This window comes from Salmo salar, chromosome ssa13 (genome assembly GCF_905237065.1).
Source record: "Salmo salar chromosome ssa13, Ssal_v3.1, whole genome shotgun sequence".
NCBI classification, from domain to species: Eukaryota; Metazoa; Chordata; class Actinopteri; order Salmoniformes; family Salmonidae; genus Salmo; species Salmo salar.
In genome coordinates, this window is record NC_059454.1 from 111137432 (window position 1) to 111164129 (window position 26698).

A 26698-nucleotide genomic window follows, 5' to 3' on the forward strand; every position below is an offset into this window, starting at 1 on the left:
TCTACAGCAGAAACACACCTCTCTGTGTCGTCAGTCTAAAGCAGAAACACACCTCTCTGTGTCGTCAGTCTAAAGCAGAAACGCACCTCTCTGTGTCGTCAGTCTACAGCAGAAACACACCTCTCTGTGTCGTCAGTCTAAAGCAGAAACACACCTCTCTGTGTCGTCAGTCTAAAGCAGAAACACACCTCTCTGTGTCGTCAGTCTATAGCAGAAACACACCTCTCTGTGTCGTCAGTCTAAAGCAGAAACACACCTCTCTGTGTCGTCAGTCTAAAGCGGAAACACACCTCTCTGTGTCGTCAGTCTACAGCAGAAACACACCTCTCTGTGTCGTCAGTCTAAAGCAGAAACACACCTCTCTGTGTCGTCAGTCTAAATCAGAAACACACCTCTCTGTGTCGTCAGTCTAAAGCAGAAACACACCTCTCTGTGTCGTCAGTCTAAAGCGGAAACACACCTCTCTGTGTCGTCAGTCTAAAGCAGAAACACACCTCTCTGTGTCGTCAGTCTATAGCAGAAACACACCTCTCTGTGTCGTCAGTCTAAAGCAGAAACACACCTCTCTGTGTCGTCAGTCTAAAGCGGAAACACACCTCTCTGTGTCGTCAGTCTAAAGCGGAAACACACCTCTCTGTGTCGTCAGTCTAAAGCGGAAACACACCTCTCTGTGTCGTCAGTCTAAAGCGGAAACACACCTCTCTGTGTCGTCAGTCTAAAGCAGAAACACACCTCTCTGTGTCGTCAGTCTAAAGCGGAAACACACCTCTCTGTGTCGTCAGTCTATAGCAGAAACACACCTCTCTGTGTCGTCAGTCTAAAGCAGAAACACACCTCTCTGTGTCGTCAGTCTACAGCAGAAACACACCTCTCTGTGTCGTCAGTCTAAAGCAGAAACACACCTCTCTGTGTCGTCAGTCTACAGCAGAAACACACCTCTCTGTGTCGTCAGTCTAAAGCAGAAACACACCTCTCTGTGTCGTCAGTCTAAAGCAGAAACACACCTCTCTGTGTCGTCAGTCTAAAGCAGAAACACACCTCTCTGTGTCGTCAGTCTAAAGCAGAAACACACTTCTCTGTGTCGTCAGTCTAAAGCAGAAACACACCTCTCTGTGTCGTCAGTCTAAAGCAGAAACACACCTCTCTGTGTCGTCAGTCTAAAGCAGAAACGCACCTCTCTGTGTCGTCAGTCTAAAGCAGAAACGCACCTCTCTGTGTCGTCAGTCTAAAGCAGAAACGCACCTCTCTGTGTCGTCAGTCTAAAGCAGAAACACACCTCTCTGTGTCGTCAGTCTAAAGCGGAAACACACCTCTCTGTGTCGTCAGTCTAAAGCGGAAACACACCTCTCTGTGTCGTCAGTCTACAGCAGAAACACACCTCTCTGTGTCGTCAGTCTAAAGCAGAAACACACCTCTCTGTGTCGTCAGTCTAAAGCAGAAACTAAATCAAACTTCTTGAACTCATATAAAAGGACACAATTGTCCATTAAATACTTTTTGATATATTATATGCATCATTAAAAACAAACATTACAAGAAACCATTTGCAAGGTTCTTGAGGGTGGCTTGAATCTCAAATGGCACCCTATTCCCTATATAGTACACTACTTTTAACCAGAGCTTATGACCATGTCCAAGCGTAATGCAATATATAGGGAATAGGGTGCCATTTGAGTTGCAGTCTGTGGTATTTTTTTTTTTCCAGGGAAATGAACAGACTCAGAGCATGCCCAGAATGGTCTTTGGGGTCAGAGGGCACGGCCCACAACCTACTTCCTTAGTTCTCAGTTTCTGAGAGTCCTCATTCAGGAAAAACAGGCTCTTTTTTTGGCGTTGTAGTAAAAAGATGTTGCTGTTCTCAGCTGGTCCATTGTTTTATCATCTTCTGGTTTTAGTGTCAAATGAATAGTTAACTTCCCCTGTTGTTGTTGCTGTTTAGTCCATTAAGAGAAGGTAATACTCCTGTCTTGTTCTGACTGCACATGCAGCGTCTTCGGAAACGATTCAGACCCCTTGGACTTTTTCCACATTTTGTCACGTTTACAGCCTTATACAAAAAAAAAAATAAAAAAAAAATTGATTAAATCAATAAAAATCTTCAGCAATCTACACACAATACCCCATAATGACAAAAAAAGCAAAAACAGGTTTTTGGAAATGTTTACTAATGTATTAAAAATAAAAAAAATAAACAGAAATACCTTATTTACATACAGTTAAAGTAGTAAGTTTACATTCACTTAGGTTGGAGTCATTAAAACTCGTTTTTCAACCACTCCCCAAATTTCTTGTTAACAAACTATAGTTTTGGCAAGTCGGTTAGGACATCTACTTTGTGCACGACACAAGTCATTTTTACAACAATTGTTTACAGACAGATTATTTCACTTATAATTCACTGTATCACAATTCCACTGGGTCAGAAGTTTACATTCACTAAGTTGACTGTGCCTTTAAACAGCTTGGAAAATTCCAGAAAATGATGTCATGGCTTTAGAAGCTTCTGATAGGCTAATTGACATCATTTGAGTCAATTGGAGGTGTACCTGTGGATGTATTTCAAGGCCTACCTTCAAACTCAGTGCCTCTTTGCTTGACATCATGGGAAAATCAAAAGAAATCAGCCAAGACCTCAGAAAAATAATTGTTGACCTCCACAAGTCTGGTTCATTCTTGGGAGCAATTTCCAAGTGCCTGAAGGTACCACGTTCATCTGTACAAACAATAGTACGCAAGTATAAACACCATGGGACCACGCAGCCATCATACCGCTCAGGAAGGAGATGCGTTCTGTCTCCTAGAGATGAACGTATTTTGTTGTGAAAAGTGCAAAACAGAAAATTTGTGGGCAGAACTGAAAAAGCTTGTGCGAGCAAGGAGGCCTACAAACCTGACTCAGTTACACCAGCTCTGTCAGGAGGAATGGGCCAACATTCACCCAACTTATTGTGGGAAGCTTGTGGAAGGCTACCCGAAATGTTTGACCCAAGTTACACAATTTAAATGCTACCAAATAGTAGTTGAGTTAATGTACACTTTTGACCCACTGGGAATGTGATGAAAGAAATAAAAGCTGAAATAAATAATTCTCTCTATTATTATTCTGACATTTCACATTCTTAAAATATAGTGGTGATCCTAACTGGCCCAAGACAGGGAATTTTTACTTGGATTAAATGTCAGGAATTGTGAAAAACTGAGTTTAAATGTATTTGGCTAAGGTGTATGTAAACTTCCGACTTCAACTGTAAGTATTCAGACCGTTTGCTATGAGACTTGAAATTGAGCTCAGTTGCATCCTGTTTCTACAACTTGATTGGAGTCCATCTGTGGTAAATTAAATTGATTGGACATTATTTGGAAAGCTACACATCTGTCTATATAAGGTCCCACAGTTGACAGTGCATGTCAGAGCAAAAACCAAGCCATGAGGTCGAAGGAATTGTCCGTAGAGCTCTGAGACAGGATTGTGTCGAGGCACAGATTTGGGGAAGGGTACCAAAACATTTCTGCAGCATTGAAGGTCCCCTAGAACACAGTGGTCTCCATCATTCTTAAATGGTAGAAGTTTGGAACCACCAAGACTCTTCCTAGAGCTGGCCGCCTGGCCAAACTGAGCAAACGGGGGAGAAGGTCCTTGGTCAGGGAGGTGACCAAGAACCTGATGGTCAGTCTGACAGAGCTCCAGAGTTCCTCTGTGGAGATGGGAGAACCTTCCAGAAGGACAACCATCTCTGCAGCACTCCACCAATTTTACATTTACATTTTAGTCATTTAGCAGACGCTCTTATCCAGACCGACGTACAGTAGTAGTGAGTGCATACATTTCATATTTTTTTTTCTCCGTACTGGCCCCCCGTGGGAAACGAACCCACAACCCTGGTGTTGCAAACACCATGCTCTACCAACTGAGCCACATGGGACCAATCAGGCCTTTATGATAGAGTGGCCAGACGGAAGCCACTCCTCAGTAAAAGGCACATGACACCGCTTGGAGTTTGCCGAAAGGCACCTAAAGACTCTCAGACCATGAGAAACAAGATTCTCTGGTCTGATGAAACCAAGATTGAACTCTTTGGCCTGAATGCCAAGCGTCACGTCTGGAGGAAACCTGGCACCATCCCTACCGTGAAGCATGTTGGTGGCAGCATCATGCTGTGGGGATGTTTTTCAACTGCAGGGACTGGGAGACTAGTCAGGATCGAGGGAAAGATGAACGGAGCAAAGTAAAGAGAGATCCTTGATGAAAACCTGCTCCAGAGCACTCAGGACCTCAGACTGGGGCAAAGGTTCACCTTCCAACAGGACAACGACCCTAAGCACACAGCCAAGACAACACAGGAGTGGCTTCGGGACAAGTCTCTGAATGTCCTTGAGTGTCCCAGCCAGATCCTGGACTTGAACCCGATCGAACATCTCAGGAGAGAAATAGCTGTGCAGTGATGCTCCCCATCCAACCTGACAGAGCTTGAGAGGATCTGCAGAGAAGAACGGGGAGAAACCAAATACAGGTGACCCAAGCTTGTAGCGTCATACCCAAGAAGACTAGAGGCTGTGATTGCTGCCAAGGTGCTTCAACAAAGTACTGAGTAAAGGGCCTGAATACTTATGTAAATGTATTATTTCAAAGAGCAAAAATTTCAAAACCTGTTTTTGCTTTGTCGTTATGGGGTATTGTGTGTAGATTGATGAGGGGAAAAAAACTATTTTAATCCATTTTAGAATAAGGCTGTAACGTAACAAAATGTGGAAGAAGTGAAGGGGTCTGAATACTTTCTGAATGAACTGTAGAGCTGTGCCTATTGGTATTGAAAAATATGCCCCCTTTAAAGATATAATAACTGGATTTCAAAAATATTATATTTTCATGCAAACTATCATTTTGACTGCAATAGACTGTGGTGTTTTGAAATGTGTGGTCCTTGACCCAATCTAACTGGGTAACAAATCTCACCAATTTCTCCCCTCTGCTACCAAGATCAAGAGTCAAACATCAGAACATCTCTTCCCGAGGCAGATTTTTCCATACATCACATCCACATCAATCCTATGTCATTATGTCACAAGTAAAGACTGCTTACATCAGAGAAGAGCTGAAATTTAACAAGCAATGCCGATAATAGGTACAACAGAAATTATCAGTGGGTTACAATTATTATTATTATTATTATTTTTTTTTTTTAAATATCTGACATTCAAATACTTAATAATACAGACTGTTTTGAAACCAGTTGGATGATGATATTGTCTTGTACAGTCCAAAAAACACAAACTCACAGACATGTATATCGTCTCACATCCATAGAATTTGAATTATGTCATCATGGGTGGACTGGCGGCCATTTTGACTGTCTCCATAATAGTTATATTTCTACGCCACTTATGTTGCATTACAATGCATGCATCCCAAATGGTACCCTATGCCATATATATATATATATATATATAGAGTGCACTACTTTTCACCAGGGCCCATAGGCTCTATGTAGGGAATAGGGTGCCATTTGGGACATATCGCATAGTTTGTTTTGAAATGACAACGATAATTGTTAATAGGCACATCTATGACTACGAGCATGTTCATGTTCAACTCATTCATCTCCTTGATTGATTAGTAGGACATTCACTCATCAACTCCCTGATAATCCCAACCATCTATAAACACATGAACTCTTCCTTTATTGATCAAACTGATCAATTAAGTGATTATTAATCATTGAGAAATGACCTACAGATAGCTTTCTCCATTTCCCTTCCTTCCTTCCTTCCTTCCTTCCTTCCTTCCTTCCTTCCTTCCTTCCTTCCTTCCTTCCTTCCTTCCTTCCTTCCTTTCTTCCTTCCTTCCTTCCTTCCTTCCTTCCTTCCTTTCTTTCTTTCTTCCTTCCTTCCTTCCTTCCTTCCTTCCTTCCTTCCTTCCTTCCTTCCTTCCTTCCTTCCTTCCTTCCTTCCTTCCTTCCTTCCATCCATCCTTCCTTCCTTCCTTCCTTCCTTTCTTCCTTCCTTCCTTCCTTCCTTCCTTCCTTCCTTCCTTCCTTCCTTCCTTCCTTCCTTCCTTCCTTCCTTCCTTCCTTCCTTCCTTCCTTCCTTCCTTCCTTCCTCCCGAGTGACCAATGCTTTCAATCTAAACATGCTCTTCAGTTTAAATGAACTCCTATCCGCTCTTTAGATAACTCATATACTGTATCTGTGTGTTTCAAGTTCCATCGTAAAATGTTAGGAATGGAAGAGGAGAGGACTTATTTCATTACTTTATAAATACGGAACTCATTTAAAGCAGATCTAGAGTGATAATATATATTTAAACACTTGTCTTACTGAGGAATACTGGTAATATAGAAGGTTACATATAGTCACGAGGGTGACAATGACCACTAGTCCCTATGTAGTGCACGACTTTGAACAGGGCCCATATTGCACGATAGGAAAAAGGTGCCATTTGGGACGAAGTCTGGATTCCAGTGATTCCACAGAGTCTGACATCCTTCCTCACACCACTGAGATAATAGAATAGGATCACTTGACAAGCGTACACACTCTGGGGGCGGGGGGGCAAGGGTTCAAAAAAGGTTCATTGGCCGTCCCTGTGGAAGAACCCTTGGAAGAACTCTTTTTCAGTTCCATGTTGAACCTTTTTCAGTTCCATGTAGAACCCTTTTGGGTTCCATGTAGAGCCCTCTGTGAAAAGGGTTCTACATGGAACTGAAAAAGGTTCTACATGGAACTGAAAATGGTTCTACATGGAACTGAAAAAGGTTCTACATGGAACTGAAAATGGTTCTACATGGAACTGAAAATGGTTCTACATGGAACTGAAAATGTTCTACCTGAAACCAAAAGGGTTCTTCAAAGGTTTCTCCCACAGGGACAGCTGAAGAACCATTTTTGGTTCTACATAGCATATTTTTTCTTCTGAGAGTGTATGTCTCTGTGTTGAACCAATACTCAACCAGCCGTATCCCATGAGTCTCTCTGTATTCCAGTGTGGGGATGGATGTTACTTCCTGGTTGGTCCATCCAGTAGGTCACGTGACAGGTCATGTGATCAAAATACTTAGTAAAATAAATACTTGGTGGTTGTCTTGCTGTCTCCTCCTCTCTCCATCCCTTCATCTCTCTATCCCTCTATCCCTACATTCCTGATAGTCACAGAACACAAGGGAAGACTGTCTACTCCTCTTCCTCCTCCTCTTCTTCCTCTTCTTCTTCCTCCTCTTCTTCCTCCTCTCCATCCTCATTAGCGTAAAGCCCCGCCTCCCACCTCAGCGCCATGTTGCTTTTCCTGCGTGTGACGCGGGTAGCCTCCAGCACCTGGTAACCCAGAAAACAGAACAACAAGTCAGTCAAACAGGCAGAACAAACACGGCCTTCAGGTCTACTAACGCTGTAGAGAACCTTCAGGTCTACTAACGCTGTAGAGAACCTTCAGGTCTACTAACGCTGTAGAGAACCTTCAGGTCTACTAACGCTGTAGAGAACCTTCAGGTCTACTAACGCTGTAGAGAACCTTCAGGTCTACTAACGCTGTAGAGAACCTTCAGGTCTACTAACGCTGTAGAGAACCTTCAGGTCTACTAACGCTGTAGAGAACCTTCAGGTCTACTAACGCTGTAGAGAACCTTCAGGTCTACTAACGCTGTAGAGAACCTTCAGGTCTACTAACGCTGTAGAGAACCTTCAGGTCTACTAACGCTGTAGAGAACCTTCAGGTCTACTAACGCTGTAGAGAACCTTCAGGTCTACTAACGCTGTAGAGAACCTTCAGGTCTACTAACGCTGTAGAGAACCTTCAGGTCTACTAACGCTGTAGAGAACCTTCAGGTCTACTAACGCTGTAGAGAACCTTCAGGTCTACTAACGCTGTAGAGAACCTTCAGGTCTACTAACGCTGTAGAGAACCTTCAGGTCTACTAACGCTGTAGAGAACCTTCAGGTCTACTAACGCTGTAGAGAACCTTCAGGTCTACTAACGCTGTAGAGAACCTTCAGGTCTACTAACGCTGTAGAGAACCTTCAGGTCTACTAACGCTGTAGAGAACCTTCAGGTCTACTAACGCTGTAGAGAACCTTCAGGTCTACTAACGCTGTAGAGAACCTTCAGGTCTACTAACGCTGTAGAGAACCTTCAGGTCTACTAACGCTGTAGAGAACCTTCAGGTCTACTAACGCTGTAGAGAACCTTCAGGTCTACTAACGCTGTAGAGAACCTTCAGGTCTACTAACGCTGTAGAGAACCTTCAGGTCTACTAAGGCTGTAGAGAACCTTCAGGTCTACTAACGCTGTAGAGAACCTTCAGGTCTACTAACGCTGTAGAGAACCTTCAGGTCTACTAACGCTGTAGAGAACCTTCAGGTCTACTAACGCTGTAGAGAACCTTCAGGTCTACTAACGCTGTAGAGAACCTTCAGGTCTACTAACGCTGTAGAGAACCTTCAGGTCTACTAACGCTGTAGAGAACCTTCAGGTCTACTAACGCTGTAGAGAACCTTCAGGTCTACTAACGCTGTAGAGAACCTTCAGGTCTACTAACGCTGTAGAGAACCTTCAGGTCTACTAACGCTGTAGAGAACCTTCAGGTCTACTAACTCTATAGAGAACCTTCAGGTCTACTAACGCTGTAGAGAACCTTCAGGTCTACTAACGCTGTAGAGAACCTTCAGGTCTACTAACTCTATAGAGAACCTTCAGGTCTACTAACACTGTAGAGAACCTTCAGGTCTACTAACGCTGTAGAGAACCTTCAGGTCTACTAACGCTGTAGAGAACCTTCAGGTCTACTAAGGCTGTAGAGAACCTTCAGGTCTACTAACGCTGTAGAGAACCTTCAGGTCTACTAACGCTGTAGAGAACCTTCAGGTCTACTAAGGCTGTAGAGAACCTTCAGGTCTACTAACGCTGTAGAGAACCTTCAGGTCTACTAACGCTGTAGAGAACCTTCAGGTCTACTAACTCTATAGAGAACCTTCAGGTCTACTAACGCTGTAGAGAACCTTCAGGTCTACTAACGCTGTAGAGAACCTTCAGGTCTACTAACGCTGTAGAGAACCTTCAGGTCTACTAACTCTATAGAGAACCTTCAGGTCTACTAACGCTGTAGAGAACCTTCAGGTCTACTAACGCTGTAGAGAACCTTCAGGTCTACTAACGCTGTAGAGAACCTTCAGGTCTACTAAGGCTGTAGAGAACCTTCAGGTCTACTAACGCTGTAGAGAACCTTCAGGTCTACTAACGCTGTAGAGAACCTTCAGGTCTACTAACGCTGTAGAGAACCTTCAGGTCTACTAACGCTGTAGAGAACCTTCAGGTCTACTAACGCTGTAGAGAACCTTCAGGTCTACTAACGCTGTAGAGAACCTTCAGGTCTACTAACGCTGTAGAGAACCTTCAGGTCTACTAACGCTGTAGAGAACCTTCAGGTCTACTAACTCTATAGAGAACCTTCAGGTCTACTAACGCTGTAGAGAACCTTCAGGTCTACTAACGCTGTAGAGAACCTTCAGGTCTACTAACGCTGTAGAGAACCTTCAGGTCTACTAACGCTGTAGAGAACCTTCAGGTCTACTAACGCTGTAGAGAACCTTCAGGTCTACTAACTCTATAGAGAACCTTCAGGTCTACTAACGCTGTAGAGAACCTTCAGGTCTACTAACGCTGTAGAGAACCTTCAGGTCTACTAACGCTGTAGAGATCCTTCAGGTCTACTAACGCTGTAGAGAACCTTCAGGTCTACTAACGCTGTAGAGAACCTTCAGGTCTACTAACGCTGTAGAGAACCTTCAGGTCTACTAACGCTATAGAGAACCTTCAGGTCTACTAACGCTGTAGAGAACCTTCAGGTCTACTAACGCTGTAGAGAACCTTCAGGTCTACTAACTCTATAGAGAACCTTCAGGTCTACTAACGCTATAGAGAACCTTCAGGTCTACTAACGCTGTAGAGAACCTTCAGGTCTACTAACGCTGTAGAGAACCTTCAGGTCTACTAACGCTGTAGAGAACCTTCAGGTCTACTAACGCTATAGAGAACCTTCAGGTCTACTAACGCTGTAGAGAACCTTCAGGTCTACTAACGCTGTAGAGAACCTTCAGGTCTACTAACGCTGTAGAGAACCTTCAGGTCTACTAACGCTGTAGAGAACCTTCAGGTCTACTAACGCTGTAGAGAACCTTCAGGTCTACTAACGCTATAGAGAATCTTCAGGTCTACTAACGCTGTAGAGAACCTTCAGGTCTACTAACGCTGTAGAGAACCTTCAGGTCTACTAACGCTGTAGAGAACCTTCAGGTCTACTAACGCTGTAGAGAACCTTCAGGTCTACTAACGCTGTAGAGAACCTTCAGGTCTACTAACGCTATAGAGAACCTTCAGGTCTACTAACGCTGTAGAGAACCTTCAGGTCTACTAACGCTGTAGAGAACCTTCAGGTCTACTAACGCTATAGAGAACCTTCAGGTCTACTAACGCTGTAGAGAACCTTCAGGTCTACTAACTCTATAGAGAACCTTCAGGTCTACTAACGCTGTAGAGAACCTTCAGGTCTACTAACGCTGTAGAGAACCTTCAGGTCTACTAACTCTATAGAGAACCTTCAGGTCTACTAACGCTGTAGAGAACCTTCAGGTCTACTAAGGCTGTAGAGAACCTTCAGGTCTACTAAGGCTGTAGAGAACCTTCAGGTCTACTAACGCTGTAGAGAACCTTCAGGTCTACTAACGCTGTAGAGAACCTTCAGGTCTACTAACGCTGTAGAGAACCTTCAGGTCTACTAACGCTATAGAGAACCTTCAGGTCTACTAACGCTATAGAGAACCTTCAGGTCTACTAACGCTGTAGAGAACCTTCAGGTCTACTAACGCTGTAGAGAACCTTCAGGTCTACTAACGCTATAGAGAACCTTCAGGTCTACTAACGCTGTAGAGAACCTTCAGGTCTACTAAGGCTGTAGAGAACCTTCAGGTCTACTAACGCTGTAGAGAACCTTCAGGTCTACTAACGCTGTAGAGAACCTTCAGGTCTACTAACGCTGTAGAGAACCTTCAGGTCTACTAACGCTGTAGAGAACCTTCAGGTCTACTAACGCTGTAGAGAACCTTCAGGTCTACTAACGCTGTAGAGAACCTTCAGGTCTACTAACGCTGTAGAGAACCTTCAGGTCTACTAACGCTGTAGAGAACCTTCAGGTCTACTAACGCTGTAGAGAACCTTCAGGTCTACTAACGCTATAGAGAACCTTCAGGTCTACTAAGGCTATAGAGAACCTTCAGGTCTACTAAGGCTATAGAGAACCTTCAGGTCTACTAACGCTGTAGAGAACCTTCAGGTCTACTAACGCTATAGAGAACCTTCAGGTCTACTAAGGCTATAGAGAACCTTCAGGTCTACTAACGCTATAGAGAACCTTCAGGTCTACTAACGCTGTAGAGAACCTTCAGGTCTACTAACTCTATAGAGAACCTTCAGGTCTACTAACGCTATAGAGAACCTTCAGGTCTACTAACTCTATAGAGAACCTTCAGGTCTACTAACGCTATAGAGAACCTTCAGGTCTACTAACGCTATAGAGAACCTTCAGGTCTACTAAGGCTGTAGAGAACCTTCAGGTCTACTAACTCTATAGAGAACCAGGAGATGCAGTGTTATAATTTAGTAATAATTTAGTGTTATCCTCTGGGCATCCATTGCACATCTTGTTGTATAGTTTTTTTTTTACCCAATGAAATGAAATTAAAAGTTATATTCAATTGAATTTAAGTTCTAGTTGCTATATTCCATTGGTATTACGGTATATAGGGTATTGTTTATAGTTCTACCTATCTTTTACTCACAGCCGCCATATAACCACAGTAAACCCTGTATAAACTTTACACCGAGCATGGGAACTATACACAGGCTGACATGCATGCACACCACCACAACAACAGGTTACCCGGGGCATCAAGACACACTGCAGGACGGGTAGTGAAAGGAAACGGGCATAACTCCTCTGAATCAGAGAGTTGCAGAGGGCTGCCTTAATAAACATCCACGGTACAGGAAGCAGTTGTTGTTTTTTTGGGGGGGGGGGGGGGGGGTTAACTACCTTGCTCAAGGGGCAGAACGTTCCACCTTGCCAGCTCGGGGATTCAAACCAGCGACCTTACGGTTACTGGCCTAATGCTCTTAACCACTAGGCTACATTTTAATATTGATTTTATTTTTTATTTAACCTTTATTTAACTAGCAGGCTAGCAGGGTTACTATAGGCAGTCCTATAGGTGGGAGAGTGAGAGAGGCAGCGAGGGGGATTATGTTGTCTTGGTGCTGCGGTGGGTCAGAGGTACAAGGAAGGAGCCATTGCGTTTGAACAACATGTCTGAGTGCAGGGTAGAGTGAGTGAGTAAGCACACACACACACACACACACACTGGTTCGATACCAAATGGCACCCTATTCCCTACTTAGTGCACAACAAAAGTAGTGCACTATATTGTAGTGCACCAAATAGGGAACATTGTCAGTGGCGTGTATTCATGGATGCCAAGCTTCCCCCAAAATATTTACCAAGAAAAATTAAATAAAATACAAAAACATACAAAAATAATGTATCTTTTGTCTTTCTGTGTTTTTTATAAATTTCCTTCAATTTGCAAGTGGCTGATTTTATCTCACCGGCGAAAGCATTCAAGGGAGCAAAACCCTCTGTTTCAGTGTCTGTAGTAAATGAAGTGTAGCCCATTTATCTGATGCTGTCTGGACAAATAGATTATGATATTGTCGCCGCCTGTAGCGTTGAATGCAAGGGAAGCCAGCGAGCATTTGGCTTCGCTTAATTAAAAAATATTATTAATAAAAATAATAGCCAATCAGCGTTGCGCTAAACTAAGTGAGCTCAACTGTGATTGGTCCTGGCACACCAAAAAAAAATATTTAAAAAATGTCAAGGGAAGCCAGTTTGGATTTGGCTTCAAACCAATCACATCACATCAAGACAAACGTCGTTGACAGGAAAAACTTGAATTGTTGCATATCGTTGTGTTGTTGTCCTCCAGTGGCTAGCTAGCTAACTAAAACTGGCCCTTTCCTAAATGATCCATGCATGGAGATGGGGATCTGGACTTGTGGTTTTACTTAATTCTCCATACTGACCAATGATTATAACGGTGATTCTGATCCAACCATTAATTCATACATTGTTGTGCCCCTGACCTGAGAGGATGTTAGTTCAATATGTAGCTAGATGTAGAAGGCTAATGTTAACTAGCTAACGTTGCCCATGAATGGAAGTTAGGCTAGCGAGCAAAGCATTTTACCCAGGTAGCCAGGGACAACAAAAACTAACAGCGGGTACTGTATGACAGAGTCATGGACCGTTTAGGCAACATGAAAAAGGATGGCATTGGTGTTTCTCAACAAGTAGGGTGAGTCGACATGTTTTTCTACTTCCACACACGATATTTAGCTGACTACTATTTAGTTGATTGACCTAAATTATTTTATGGAATCTTCTAGTTGTCACTGTATTAGAGTAAACAGAAGTGTTTTGATGATGTTGAAATGGTGCTGGAAAAGTAGAGGCAGCTCCTGTTTCCTTTGCGTCATGAGGTAACTCTCTGTGTTTCTAAATCAAAAGTTGTTTAGTGGTCTGGAAATGTCGAAAACATGAACTTTCTTGACCCTTGCTGTAGATCATGTAACTGTTTGTTACATGCAGTATGCTTTGTGGACTTCACCGGACAGATGTTGCTCTCTGGTTTTGTAATGAAACAAAGGTGTGGTTGAATTTATTCTGCCACTGTGTCTTATTGTCTCGGCCTTTAGGTCTATATATCACTCTGTCAAGGCATATGAACTAACAGGTTATAGAGCAAACAACACAATTATCACAATGCATAGATTGTAATATGGCTTTTTGTTTTCTGGCTTGGCTTCCCCGATGATTTTACCCACACACTGCTACTGAATAGGGTTAATTTGGGACACAGTGGACCACTACTGAATAGGGTTCATTTGGGACACAGTGGACCACTACTGAATAGGGTTCATTTGGTACACAGTGGACCACTACTGAATAGGGTTAATTTGGGACACAGTGGACCACTACTGAATAGGGTTAATTTGGGACACAGTGGACCACTACTGAATAGGGTTCATTTGGGACACAGTGGACCACTACTGAATAGGGTTCATTTGGTACACAGTGGACCACTACTGAATAGGGTTCATTTGGGACACAGTGGACCACTACTGAATAGGGTTCATTTGGTACACAGTGGACCACTACTGAATAGGGTTAATTTGGTACACAGTGGACCACTACTGAATAGGGTTCATTTTGTACACAGTGGACCACTACTGAATAGGGTTAATTTGGGACACAGTGGACCACTACTGAATAGGGTTAATTTGGGACACAGTGGACCACTACTGAATAGGGTTCATTTGGGACACAGTGGACCACTACTGAATAGGGTTCATTTGGTACACAGTGGACCACTACTGAATAGGGTTCATTTGGGACACAGTGGACCACTACTGAATAGGGTTCATTTGGGACACAGTGGACCACTACTGAATAGGGTTCATTTGGGACACAGTGGACCACTACTGAATAGGGTTCATTTGGTACACAGTGGACCACTACTGAATAGGGTTCATTTGGGACACAGTGGACCACTACTGAATAGGGTTCATTTGGTACACAGTGGACCACTACTGAATAGGGTTAATTTGGTACACAGTGGACCACTACTGAATAGGGTTCATTTTGTACACAGTGGACCACTACTGAATAGGGTTAATTTGGGACACAGTGGACCACTACTGAATAGGGTTAATTTGGGACACAGTGGACCACTACTGAATAGGGTTCATTTGGGACACAGTGGACCACTACTGAATAGGGTTCATTTGGTACACAGTGGACCACTACTGAATAGGGTTCATTTGGGACACAGTGGACCACTACTGAATAGGGTTCATTTGGTACACAGTGGACCACTACTGAATAGGGTTAATTTGGTACACAGTGGACCACTACTGAATAGGGTTAATTTGGTACACAGTGGACCACTACTGAATAGGGTTCATTTGGGACACAGTGGACCACTACTGAATAGGGTTCATTTGGGACACAGTGGACCACTACTGAATAGGGTTCGTTTAGGGACACAGTGGACCACTACTGACTAGGGTTAATTTGGTACACAGTGGACCACTACTGAATAGGGTTCATTTGGGACACAGTGGACCACTACTGAATAGGGTTCATTTGGTACACAGTGGACCACTACTGAATAGGGTTAATTTGGGACACAGTGGACCACTACTGACTAGGGTTCGTTTGGTACACAGTGGACCACTACTGAATAGGGTTCATTTGGGACACAGTGGACCACTACTGAATAGGGTTCGTTTGGGACACAGTGGACCACTACTGAATAGGGTTCATTTGGGACACAGTGGACCACTACTGAATAGGGTTCGTTTAGGGACCGTGAAACCAGAAGGCAACACAAAATAGATGCAATGCTCTTTCATCCCAGACTTCATCTCTAGGCCTCGTAATGTAGTAATGTCCTGATGCATCGTAATGTAGTAATGTAGTAATGTCCTGATGCATCATAATGTAGTAATGTAGTAATGTCCTGACGCATTGTAATGTAGTAATGTAGTAATGTAGTAATGTAGTAATGTAGTAATTGTAGTAATGTAGTAATGTAGTAATGTAGTAGTGTAGTAATGTAGTAATGTAGTAATGTCCTGATGCATCTCTAGGCCTCACCAACATGTTGGTGTTGGAGTCATAGAAGTTGAATCCCTAGAATGGTGATCCCATTTCAAGTCAATATAGCCATTTTAGTTATTCTATATTTCTATGGTTGAGGTCATGCGAAGCCCAATGGACAACAGGACAAGCAACATGCAAGGCCACCAACACAGCATGACTCCCTATTCAGTGCACTACTTTTGACCAGAGCCCTGTGATACGCACACAAAACAGGAGACCAAGCCTGTAAGCAGAAAGCAGAGCATTGGACAGGTAGATACCTCTGTAGTATCCTTCCTAGAGCGCATCAAACAGGGGTACTGACAGACAGACGGACGGGCGGACGGACAGACGGACAGACGGACAGATGAACAGATGAACAGAGAGGAGAGGAGATAGACGGAGAAGGAATGGACGAGACGACACAGAGAGAGAGAGAGAGACAGACAGAGGGGAGGCAGACAGAGGGGAGACAGACAGAGGGGAGACAGACAGAGGGGAGACAGACAGAGGGGAGGCAGACAGAGGGGAGGCAGACAGAGGGGAGACAGACAGAGGGGAGACAGACAGAGGGGAGGCAGACAGAGGGGAGACAGACAGAGGGGAGGCAGACAGAGGGGAGACAGACAGAGGGGAGGCAGACAGAGGGGAGGCAGACAGAGGGGAGACAGACAGAGGGGAGGCAGACAGAGGGGAGGCAGACAGAGGGGAGGCAGACAGAGGGGAGACAGACAGAGGGGAGGCAGACAGAGGGGAGGCAGACAGAGGGGAGGCAGACAGAGGGGAGGCAGACAGAGGGGAGGCAGACAGAGGGGAGGCAGACAGAGGGGAGGCAGACAGAGGGGAGGCAGACAGAGGGGAGACAGACAGAGGGGAGGCAGACAGAGGGGAGGCAGACAGAGGGGAGACAGACAGAGGGGAGGCAGACAGAGGGGAGGCAGACAGAGGGGAGGCAGACAGAGGGGAGACAGACAGACAGATAGAGAATAAATATTAGAGGGACAACATGAAGTAAAGAATAACAACAGTGATAATGCAATGTCTGTCCCAAATGGCACCCTATTCCCTATGTAATGCACTACTTTTGATCAGGACCCATAGGACTCAGGGGAAAAGTAGTGCACTATGTAGGTAACAGGGTGCCACTTGGGACTTAGTCAGCATTTCCTTTTCACAGGGATATAAAACTGCTTCTACACCGCTTCTAAGCAGCTATCGTGTAATGATAATTACAGTAAGTTGTTACTACAAATTCACTAGCAGCTGTCCATATTCAAGAGGCTCGACAGCCCGCAAAATCTTTGAAAGTACAATTTAGAGTTTTTTGTAAAAATGAATTCTATGTATAATCATATTAAGTCAATATGTCATTATATTAAGGGGGAAATCCACTACATTCACGTGACTCTAACGCTGATTACACTGCAAACAGTTCCTTTTTCTTTTTGTGTCAATTCACTTCCTTTTCACAGGAAAGCCCCTGTGATGATCTGGAGTGTCACAACACAGAGATCATGTGACAGGAAGAGAAAATGACCTTCGCTGCTAGTGACTCAGTGAGGAGCGGATGTCTGCGTCCCCCCCCCCAACAAAATAGATTTTTTAAACATTTAGCAGACGCTCTTATCCAGAGCAACTTACATTTTCATACCTTTTTCCCCCGTACTGGTCCCCCGTGGGAATCAAACCCACAACCCTGTCGTTGTAAGCACCAAGCTCTACCAACTACCAACAGAGACAGACGGGATGTATATGAACCCTAGATTGCTAAAAAATGCTACGTATTGGCCATTGAGAATGTTTGAAGCCACTGGTCGGCCATATTGCCACTCCCCATTAGGCGCAGTCCTCCATAGGAATTAATGGAAGTCTACAGTATTTCAATTAAATGTTTCAAGGACAAAATTACATATATTTAAGTATTTTTGTTGATGTAGTGAGGACATAGGAAATCTCTAGAAATTATACTTTAAGGAACATTTTTATTTAAAAAAAAAAGTAGATATATTTAATTAGCATGTTTAACTGACATAATTATTTAAAAGTATGCATTAAGGTGTCTGTAATAGAATAAACAATGTAGACATTAATAAAAGCATTTCTATATCTTTTTAAATATCTTTTTTTTTTTTAAATCAACGGTGGGGGGAATACCAAGATGGAGGCACAGTTGCTCCAACACTGCACCCACTATGTGCCATCTAGTGTATATATATAAATCATTCATCCCAAATCTACCTTATTCCCTATTTACTGCACTACTTTTGACCAGAGCCAATAAGCTTGTACACTATATAAGGAACCGAATGTCATTCGAGACGCAATTACTGTCAGGGAGAAGCGAAAGCCTTGTGGTATTACTTAAAACCTCACAATCAAACGCAACAGAATGCAACTGTACTATACTAAGCATAAGATAACGAGTGGAAGGATAGCACAAACAAGTCATGTACCCAGGCTACTGTAGGTCACTACTAAACCCTGAGAAAGACAGATCAATGAGCACCAGGTGAAAACATCGATAGTACTACTACTACTACTACTATTACTCACGCTGTTGTCCTCTACTTTCTCCCGGCGCTTCACTTTGTGAGTCTCATAGTCCTCCATCAGGGTCTGCATGAAGTTTTTGGGGCGACCGCTGCCCCCGGAGTCATCACTGCCCAGGTCCGAGAGGGGCGAGGGCAGAGGACCCTCAAACGAGGATGGGGAAGCAGGAGGCACAGGACGAATCTTCTCTATCTTACCTGCAGACAAAAAAGGGTTGGAATCAACATTGTAAAAGAACATGCTAATACAATTTCTTTTGTCAATAATACACCGGTGTAAAATACTTAAGTAAAAATACTGTAAAGTACTACTTTACTTCACTATTTATATTTTTGACTACTTTTTCATTTTACTTCTTTACTCCATACATTCTCCTTGACACCCAAAAGTACTTGTTACATTTAGAATGTTTAGCAGGACAGGAAAATAGTCAAATTCACGCACTGATCAACAGAACATCCCTGGTCATCCCTACTGCCTCTGATCTGGAGGACTCACTAAACAGAGAACATCCCTGGTCATCCCTACTGCCTCTGATCTGGTGGACTCACTAAACAGAGAACATCCCTGGTCGTCCCTACTGCCTCTGATCTGGAGGACTCACTAAACAGAGAACATCCCTGGTCGTCCCTACTGCCTCTGATCTGGAGGACTCACTAAACAGAGAACATCCCTGGTCATCCCTACTGCCTCTGATCTGGAGGACTCACTAAACAGAGAACATCCCTGGTCATCCCTACTGCCTCTGATCTGGAGGACTCACTAAACAGAGAACATCCCTGGTCATCCCTACTGCCTCTGATCTGGAGGACTCACTAAACAGAGAACATCCCTGGTCGTCCCTACTGCCTCTGATCTGGAGGACTCACTAAACAGAGAGCATCCCTGGTCATCCCTACTGCCTCTGATCTGGAGGACTCACTAAACAGAGAACATCCCTGGTCATCTCTACTGCCTCTGATCTGGTGGACTCACTAAACAGAGAACATCCCTGGTCATCCCTACTGCCTCTGATCTGGAGAACTCACTAAACAGAGAACATCCCTGGTCATCCCTACTGCCTCTGATCTGGAGGACTCACTAAACAGAGAACATCCCTGGTCATCCCTACTGCCTCTGATCTGGAGGACTCACTAAACAGAGAACATCCCTGGTCATCCCTACTGCCTCTGATCTGGTGGACTCACTAAACAGAGAACATCCCTGGTCATCCCTACTGTCTCTGATCTGGTGGACTCACTAAACAGAGAACATCCCTGGTCATCCCTACTGCCTCTGATCTGGAGGACTCACTAAACAGGAGAACATCCCTGGTCATCCCTACTGCCTCTGATCTGGTGGACTCACTAAACAGAGAACATCCCTGGTCATCCCTACTGTCTCTGATCTGGTGGACTCACTAAACAGAGAACATCCCTGGTCATCCCTACTGCCTCTGATCTGGAGGACTCACTAAACAGAGAACATCCCTGGTCATCTCTACTGCCTCTGATCTGGTGGACTCACTAAACAGAGAACATCCCTGGTCATCCTTACTGCCTCTGATCTGGAGGACTCACTAAACAGAGAACATCCCTGGTCATCCCTACTGCCTCTGATCTGGTGGACTCACTAAACAGAGAACATCCCTGGTCATCCTTACTGCCTCTGATCTGGAGGACTCACTAAACAGAGAACATCCCTGGTCATCCCTACTGCCTCTGATCTGGAGGACTCACTAAACAGAGAACATCCCTGGTCATCCCTACTGCCTCTGATCTGGAGGACTCACTAAACAGAGAACATCCCTGGTCACCCCTACTGCCTCTGATCTGGCGGACTCACTAAACAGAGAACATCCCTGGTCACCCCTACTGCCTCTGATCTGGAGGACTCACTAAACAGAGAACATCCCTGGTCATCCCTACTGCCTCTGATCTGGAGGACTCACTAAACAGAGAACATCCCTGGTCATCCCTACTGCCTCTGATCTGGAGGACTCACTAAACAGAGAACATCCATGGTCATCCCTACTGCCTCTGATCTGGAGGACTCACTAAACAGAGAACATCCCTGGTCATCCCTACTGCCTCTGATCTGGAGGACTCACTAAACAGAGAACATCCCTGGTCACCCCTACTGCCTCTGATCTGGCGGACTCACTAAACAGAGAACATCCCTGGTCACCCCTACTGCCTCTGATCTGGAGGACTCACTAAACAGAGAACATCCCTGGTCATCCCTACTGCCTCTGATCTGGAGAACTCACTAAACAGAGAACATCCCTGGTCATCCCTACTGCCTCTGATCTGGAGGACTCACTAAACAGAGAACATCCCTGGTCATCCCTACTCCCTCTGATCTGGAGGACTCACTAAACAGAGAACATCCCTGGTCATCCCTACTGCCTCTGATCTGGAGGACTCACTAAACAGAGAACATCCCTGGTCATCCCTACTGCCTCTGATCTGGAGGACTCACTAAACAGAGAACATCCCTGGTCATCCCTACTGCCTCTGATCTGGAGGACTCACTAAACAGGAGAACATCCCTGGTCATCCCTACTGCCTCTGATCTGGTGGACTCACTAAACAGAGAACATCCCTGGTCATCCCTACTGCCTCTGATCTGGTGGACTCACTAAACAGAGAACATCCCTGGTCATCCCTACTGCCTCTGATCTGGAGGACTCACTAAACAGAGAACATCCCTGGTCATCTCTACTGCCTCTGATCTGGAGGACTCACTAAACAGAGAACATCCCTGGTCACCCCTACTGCCTCTGATCTGGAGGACTCACTAAACAGAGAACATCCCTGGTCACCCCTACTGCCTCTGATCTGGCGGACTCACTAAACAGAGAACATCCCTGGTCATCCCTACTGCCTCTGATCTGGAGGACTCACTAAACAGAGAACATCCCTGGCCATCCCTACTGCCTCTGATCTGGAGGACTCACTAAACAGAGAACATCCCTGGCCATCCCTACTGCCTCTGATCTGGAGGACTCACTAAACAGAGAACATCCCTGGTCACCCCTACTGCCTCTGATCTGGCGGACTCACTAAACAGAGAACATCCCTGGTCACCCCTACTGCCTCTGATCTGGAGGACTCACTAAACAGAGAACATCCCTGGTCATCCCTACTGCCTCTGATCTGGAGGACTCACTAAACAGAGAACATCCCTGGTCATCCCTACTGCCTCTGATCTGGAGGACTCACTAAACAGAGAACATCCATGATCGTCCCTACTGCCTCTGATCTGGAGGACTCACTAAACAGAGAACATCCCTGGTCATCCCTACTGCCTCTGATCTGGAGGACTCACTAAACAGAGAACATCCCTGGTCACCCCTACTGCCTCTGATCTGGCGGACTCACTAAACAGAGAACATCCCTGGTCACCCCTACTGCCTCTGATCTGGAGGACTCACTAAACAGAGAACATCCCTGGTCATCCCTACTGCCTCTGATCTGGAGGACTCACTAAACAGAGAACATCCCTGGTCATCCCTACTGCCTCTGATCTGGAGGACTCACTAAACAGAGAACATCCCTGGTCATCCCTACTCCCTCTGATCTGGAGGACTCACTAAACAGAGAACATCCCTGGTCATCCCTACTGCCTCTGATCTGGAGGACTCACTAAACAGAGAACATCCCTGGTCATCCCTGGTCACCCCTACTGCCTCTGATCTGGAGGACTCACTAAACAGAGAACATCCCTGGTCACCCCTACTGCCTCTGATCTGGCGGACTCACTAAACAGAGAACATCCCTGGCCATCCCTACTGCCTCTGATCTGGAGGACTCACTAAACAGAGAACATCCCTGGCCATCCCTACTGCCTCTGATCTGGAGGACTCACTAAACAGAGAACATCCCTGGCCATCCCTACTGCCTCTGATCTGGCGGACTCACTAAACAGAGAACATCCCTGGTCATCCCTACTGCCTCTGATCTGGAGGACTCACTAAACAGAGAACATCCCTGGTCATCCCTACTGCCTCTGATCTGGTGGACTCACTAAACAGAGAACATCCCTGGTCATCCCTACTGCCTCTGATCTGGAGGACTCACTAAACAGAGAACATCCCTGGTCACCCCTACTGCCTCTGATCTGGCGGACTCACTAAACAGAGAACATCCCTGGTCATCCCTACTGCCTCTGATCTGGAGGACTCACTAAACAGAGAACATCCCTGGTCGTCCCTACTGCCTCTGATCTGGAGGACTCACTAAACAGAGAACATCCCTGGTCGTCCCTACTGCCTCTGATCTGGAGGACTCACTAAACAGAGAACATCCCTGGTCACCCCTACTGCCTCTGATCTGGTGGACTCAATAAACACACATGCTTCATTTGTAAATGATGTCTGAATGTGTTCCCCTGGCTATCCTTAAATTAAAAAATCAAGGTAATGGTGCCGTCTGCTTAATATAAGGAATTTGAAATTATTTATAATTTTACTTTTACTTTTGATAGTTAAGTATATTTGAGCAATTACATTGACTTTTGATACTTAAGTATATTTAAAACCAAATACTTTTATACTTTTACTCAAGTAATATTTTTACTGGGTTTTAACTTTTACTTGAGTTATTTTCTATTAAGGTATCTTTACTTTTACTCAAGTATGACATCTGGGTACTTTTTTCACAACCTTAATAATGACAATATAATAGGCCATGTACTGTATATGTCAGTATAATATACAGTATATACCCTGTTATATTGAGGTATACAGTATATACCCTGTTATATTGAGGTATACAGTATTTACAGATCACAGATCACTGCAGCTGTACATAGCCCATCTGTAAATAGCCCATCCAACTACCTCATCCCCATACTGTTATTTATTTTGCTCCTTTGCACCCCAGTATCTCTACTCACACATTCATCTTCTGCACATCTATCACTCCAGTGTTTAATTGCTGTATTGTCATTATTTCACCACTATGGCCTATTTATTGCCTTACCTCCCTAATCCTACCTCATTTGCACACACTGAATATAGACTTTTTCTACTGTATTATTGACTGTACATTTGTTTATTCCATGTGTTACTCTGTGTTGTTGTTTTGTGTCGCACTGCTTTGCTTTATCTTGGTCACAATTGTGAATGAGAACTTGTTCTCAACTAGCCTACCTGGTTAAATAAAGGTGAAATAAAATAAAATAAAAAAATACCCTGTTATATTGACATCTACAGTACATAAATGTACAACCACATATAATGGTTTCATAACTATAACATAGGACATTAACTCTATCATGGTGAACATTACAATAACATGGGACTGTAGTGGTTTCATAACTAACATAGGACTATAGTGGTTTCATAACTAACATAGGACTATAGTGGTTTCATAACTATAACATAGGACATTAACTATAGTGGTGAACATTACAATAACATAGGACTATAGTGGTTTCATAACTGACAGGCCACCTCTCTACTACCACATAATTACCGATGAACAAGTGTTTTTTAAACAGGGCATGCGTCTTCAATGGCACCCTATTTCATACATAGTGCACTACTTTTGACCTTGTCCCTATAGGGTCCTAACCGTAGCAAGAGTTGTTGTCAGTTAGCTCACCTGGTGCCGTCTTGCTGGTGAGTTTTGTTGGCGGCAGGCTGCCTGAGAGGCTTAGTTTGGCGGGTAGGCTGTTGGTCTTCTGCTTGTCCGCGGAGTTGATAGGCATTGTTTTGGGCCTCCCTGTCTGGTTTGTTCTGGGGCCCGGTCCGGATCGAACCGCTCCCAGGCTCTGCCGCTGCTTCTTCAGATCTTCTTCTCTCTCCTGCGCCGCGCGGATCTCCTCCTCAATCATGGACAGGGTCCTCTGCTTCCGGGAGCGCAGCTTGAACGGCCCAGTGCTCTGCTCCGTCTCCTGGGTTCTGGTGGCTTCTGCGGTGCTGCGGAGCTCGGCCGCCTCGGAGTACTTAGAGAAGTAACTGAACTGGTCCTTCTCGCTGGGGGTCGGCGACAGCTCTGGAGGCTGGTAGGGCTCTACAGGGCGAGGAGGGATGTGGACGGGGGTGCGGACTGGGACGGGGTCTGGGTTTAGGGCCAGTGAGCGACTAAGGGCGGACTGGACGAGGATTTTAGGACCTCCGGAAGAGGACCTCCGGGGAGGGGGGGCGTAGGTAGGTTTCTCACTCTGGGCTGGGGGGACTGCTGCTGGGGGGAGGAGACTGATGTTGGGTTGGACTTAACTGGAAGTGAGCTGGTGGTGACTGCTGCTGGGGGGTTTGTGATGGACTTGATTGGTACTGGGGTGGGGGTGACTGGAGGGACTGGTGAGGTGTTGGCCACTGCTGCAGTGAGCTTGGGGGTGAGCGGAGTTGGGGGGATGGAGGTGAGTGGAGATCTAGGAGTGCTGGAGGGTGGTCTAGGGGTGTGGGTGACTGGTGCTCTAGGGGTGGAGGTGAGAGCATCCCAGAAGATGGCGGCAGGACGTCTAAGTCTAGGTGCCTCTCTGGGAGCGGGTAGGGGAAGGACTGTGGGGCGGCACGGGGGATCCCCTGCCACTCTTCGCCCTGCTGTGACTGGTTCATAAGGGCATGCTGGATGGCAGTCTGCACCAGGAGCTCTGCATGGTACTCCAGCTCTTCCTCCGACGGACCCCGACCAAGGCGCCGCTCCCCGGGGGACCTGAGGGTGCCTTCCTCCATCTTGCCATTGACGGGCGTGGTGGCCTGGGGGGTGGAGGGGAAGGAGTACTCCCCCAGAGACGTCTCCCCCAGGTAGGCCGACATGGTCTCATTGGACGCATCGCTGTCGGAGATGTTGTCCATGCTGAAGTCGTTGGACAGGGTCTCCAGAACAGTAGTATCCTGGGAACGCAGGGAGAGCTCGTCCAGCCCGGAGTCACACTCCTCTGGGTGGCAGGACAGGGAGGTGCTGGGGGAGTGGAAGGATTGGGAGGAGGAACGATGCTGCAGGGACAGGGATGAGGAACACAGCTCAGAGTCTCCCTCATCTTTCAGGATGGTCATGACGGCCCGGGCACAGGTGAAGTCTCCATCGCCTTCTCTGTTGTCCATCGAGGCCTCCTTGGGGCCACTGTTCCTGGGCTCTCCCTGTCCCAAAGTAGTAGTGGGGGACTGGGCCTCTCCCTGGCTGCAGTAGATCCCCTCTGTCCTGACTGTAGTTGTGGTGGTGGTGACGTCGTTGGCCTCTAGTGGCGAGCCCAGGCAACTACTGGCGGAGCTGGAGGATCTATCCACATGGGTGACGCTGTCTGGCGCTCTGGAGAAGGGCTTGGCCGAGTAGAGCTGAGGTGCTACGCCTCTCTTCGGGGCTGTGACCTGTGACCTCTCGGCCTGCTGCTGCCTGGCGTGTTCTATCTGGAGGAACTGCTTCCTGGCGGCGGAGAAGTCTATCTGCTCCACAACGATGTCCTCCTTGGTGCTCTGGAGAACCTCTGCCGGGTCCCGGTTGGACTCAGGGTCAAAGCCGGGCTCAAAGGTCAGGGAGTACTGGGCGTACGTCTGGGACGACCCCCAGGTGATCTCTGACCTCCGCTGCTGCTTCCTCTCCTCGTACTTCCTGTGTGACTCAAGTTTGTCTGGCTCCAGCTCCTCCTCCAGGCTTTTCTCCTGAGGAGGGTTCCACCATTTTGTGCCCATGCCAGGGTTCTTCTTCACGGCCTGGCCTCGGATCAGCTCCAGCCGTTCCCTCTCCAGCTCTGCCACCTCCTCTGACGGACGCACCTTCTTCACGCGCACCTCCTTCTCACACGGGTCGAACAGCTTGGAAGGCTTCTTCTCCTCCTGGAATGCCCGCAGCTCGAAACGTGCCTCCTTCTTGATGGTCATCACAGTGGGGGGTGTTGTCTCTCCTCCCTGGTTCCTGTAGTTCTCATGCTCTCCAATTGGGCCAGAGTGGCCGTCGGGTTTGGAGTTGCTGGTGTTATTGACTTCCTGGTGGTCTATGAAGGTGGTTTGCTTAATGCCTTCTACTATGATCTCATGATTGGTCTGTGGGGATTGTGTGTCTGTGTTGGAGACGTGGACGGACGGACCAGTTCCGTCAATACTGACCTCCCTGGGGTCTCTCTCAGGTTTCGCTGTCCCGTTAGAGGGCAATGGCATGGTATCAACCTCTGGGTCGCAGCAGTTTGCCTCCAACACCTCATCCAGGTAGGCTATCTCCTGGGCCACCTCTGTGTCCAGGGGTTGGGTCTGGTGTTTTTTGCCCAGGCTGTTGAGCCCTTGGCTGGTGTAGCAGGTATCAGGGTGGGCCTCCACCTCCATGATGCTGGTGGTGGTACTGCTGTCTCCTCCGCCCGTTGAGATCACACTGACAGAGTCAAGAAAACTGACGCTCTTTCTCTCTGTTCTGTCTCTCTTCAGATCATCACTGGCATCCTCTGATTTCTGGAAGACAAAGAAAGAACATTTTGGTGTTAGA

At 45.9% G+C, this 26698-nt stretch overlaps 2 protein-coding genes across 5 annotated transcripts in view; both read right to left on the bottom strand.

Annotated features, from left to right (window-relative positions):
- Positions 1-6234: 6234 nt before the first annotated feature.
- On the bottom strand, positions 6235-24433 carry LOC106568580 (A-kinase anchor protein 2-like). The gene is made up of 4 exons (XM_014139026.2): positions 23882-24433; positions 18297-18490; positions 16025-16063; positions 6235-7308 (listed from the first exon to the last, which is right to left on the bottom strand). The coding sequence occupies exons 1-4, from the start codon at positions 24111-24113 to the stop codon at positions 7168-7170; spliced, it is 606 nt and encodes a 201-aa protein (XP_013994501.2). The 5' UTR covers positions 24114-24433; the 3' UTR covers positions 6235-7167.
- The window catches only part of palm2akap2 (palm2 and akap2 fusion), a 190301-nt gene continuing 188035 nt past the window's right edge, over positions 24433-26698 (bottom strand). For all 4 annotated transcript variants that reach the window (XM_045692695.1, XM_045692696.1, XM_045692697.1 and 1 more), the window contains one exon: positions 24433-26664. In XM_045692695.1, the coding sequence (XP_045548651.1) occupies positions 24439-26664 (2226 nt within the window). In that variant the 3' untranslated portion in view covers positions 24433-24438. The remainder of the gene's footprint in view (positions 26665-26698) is intronic.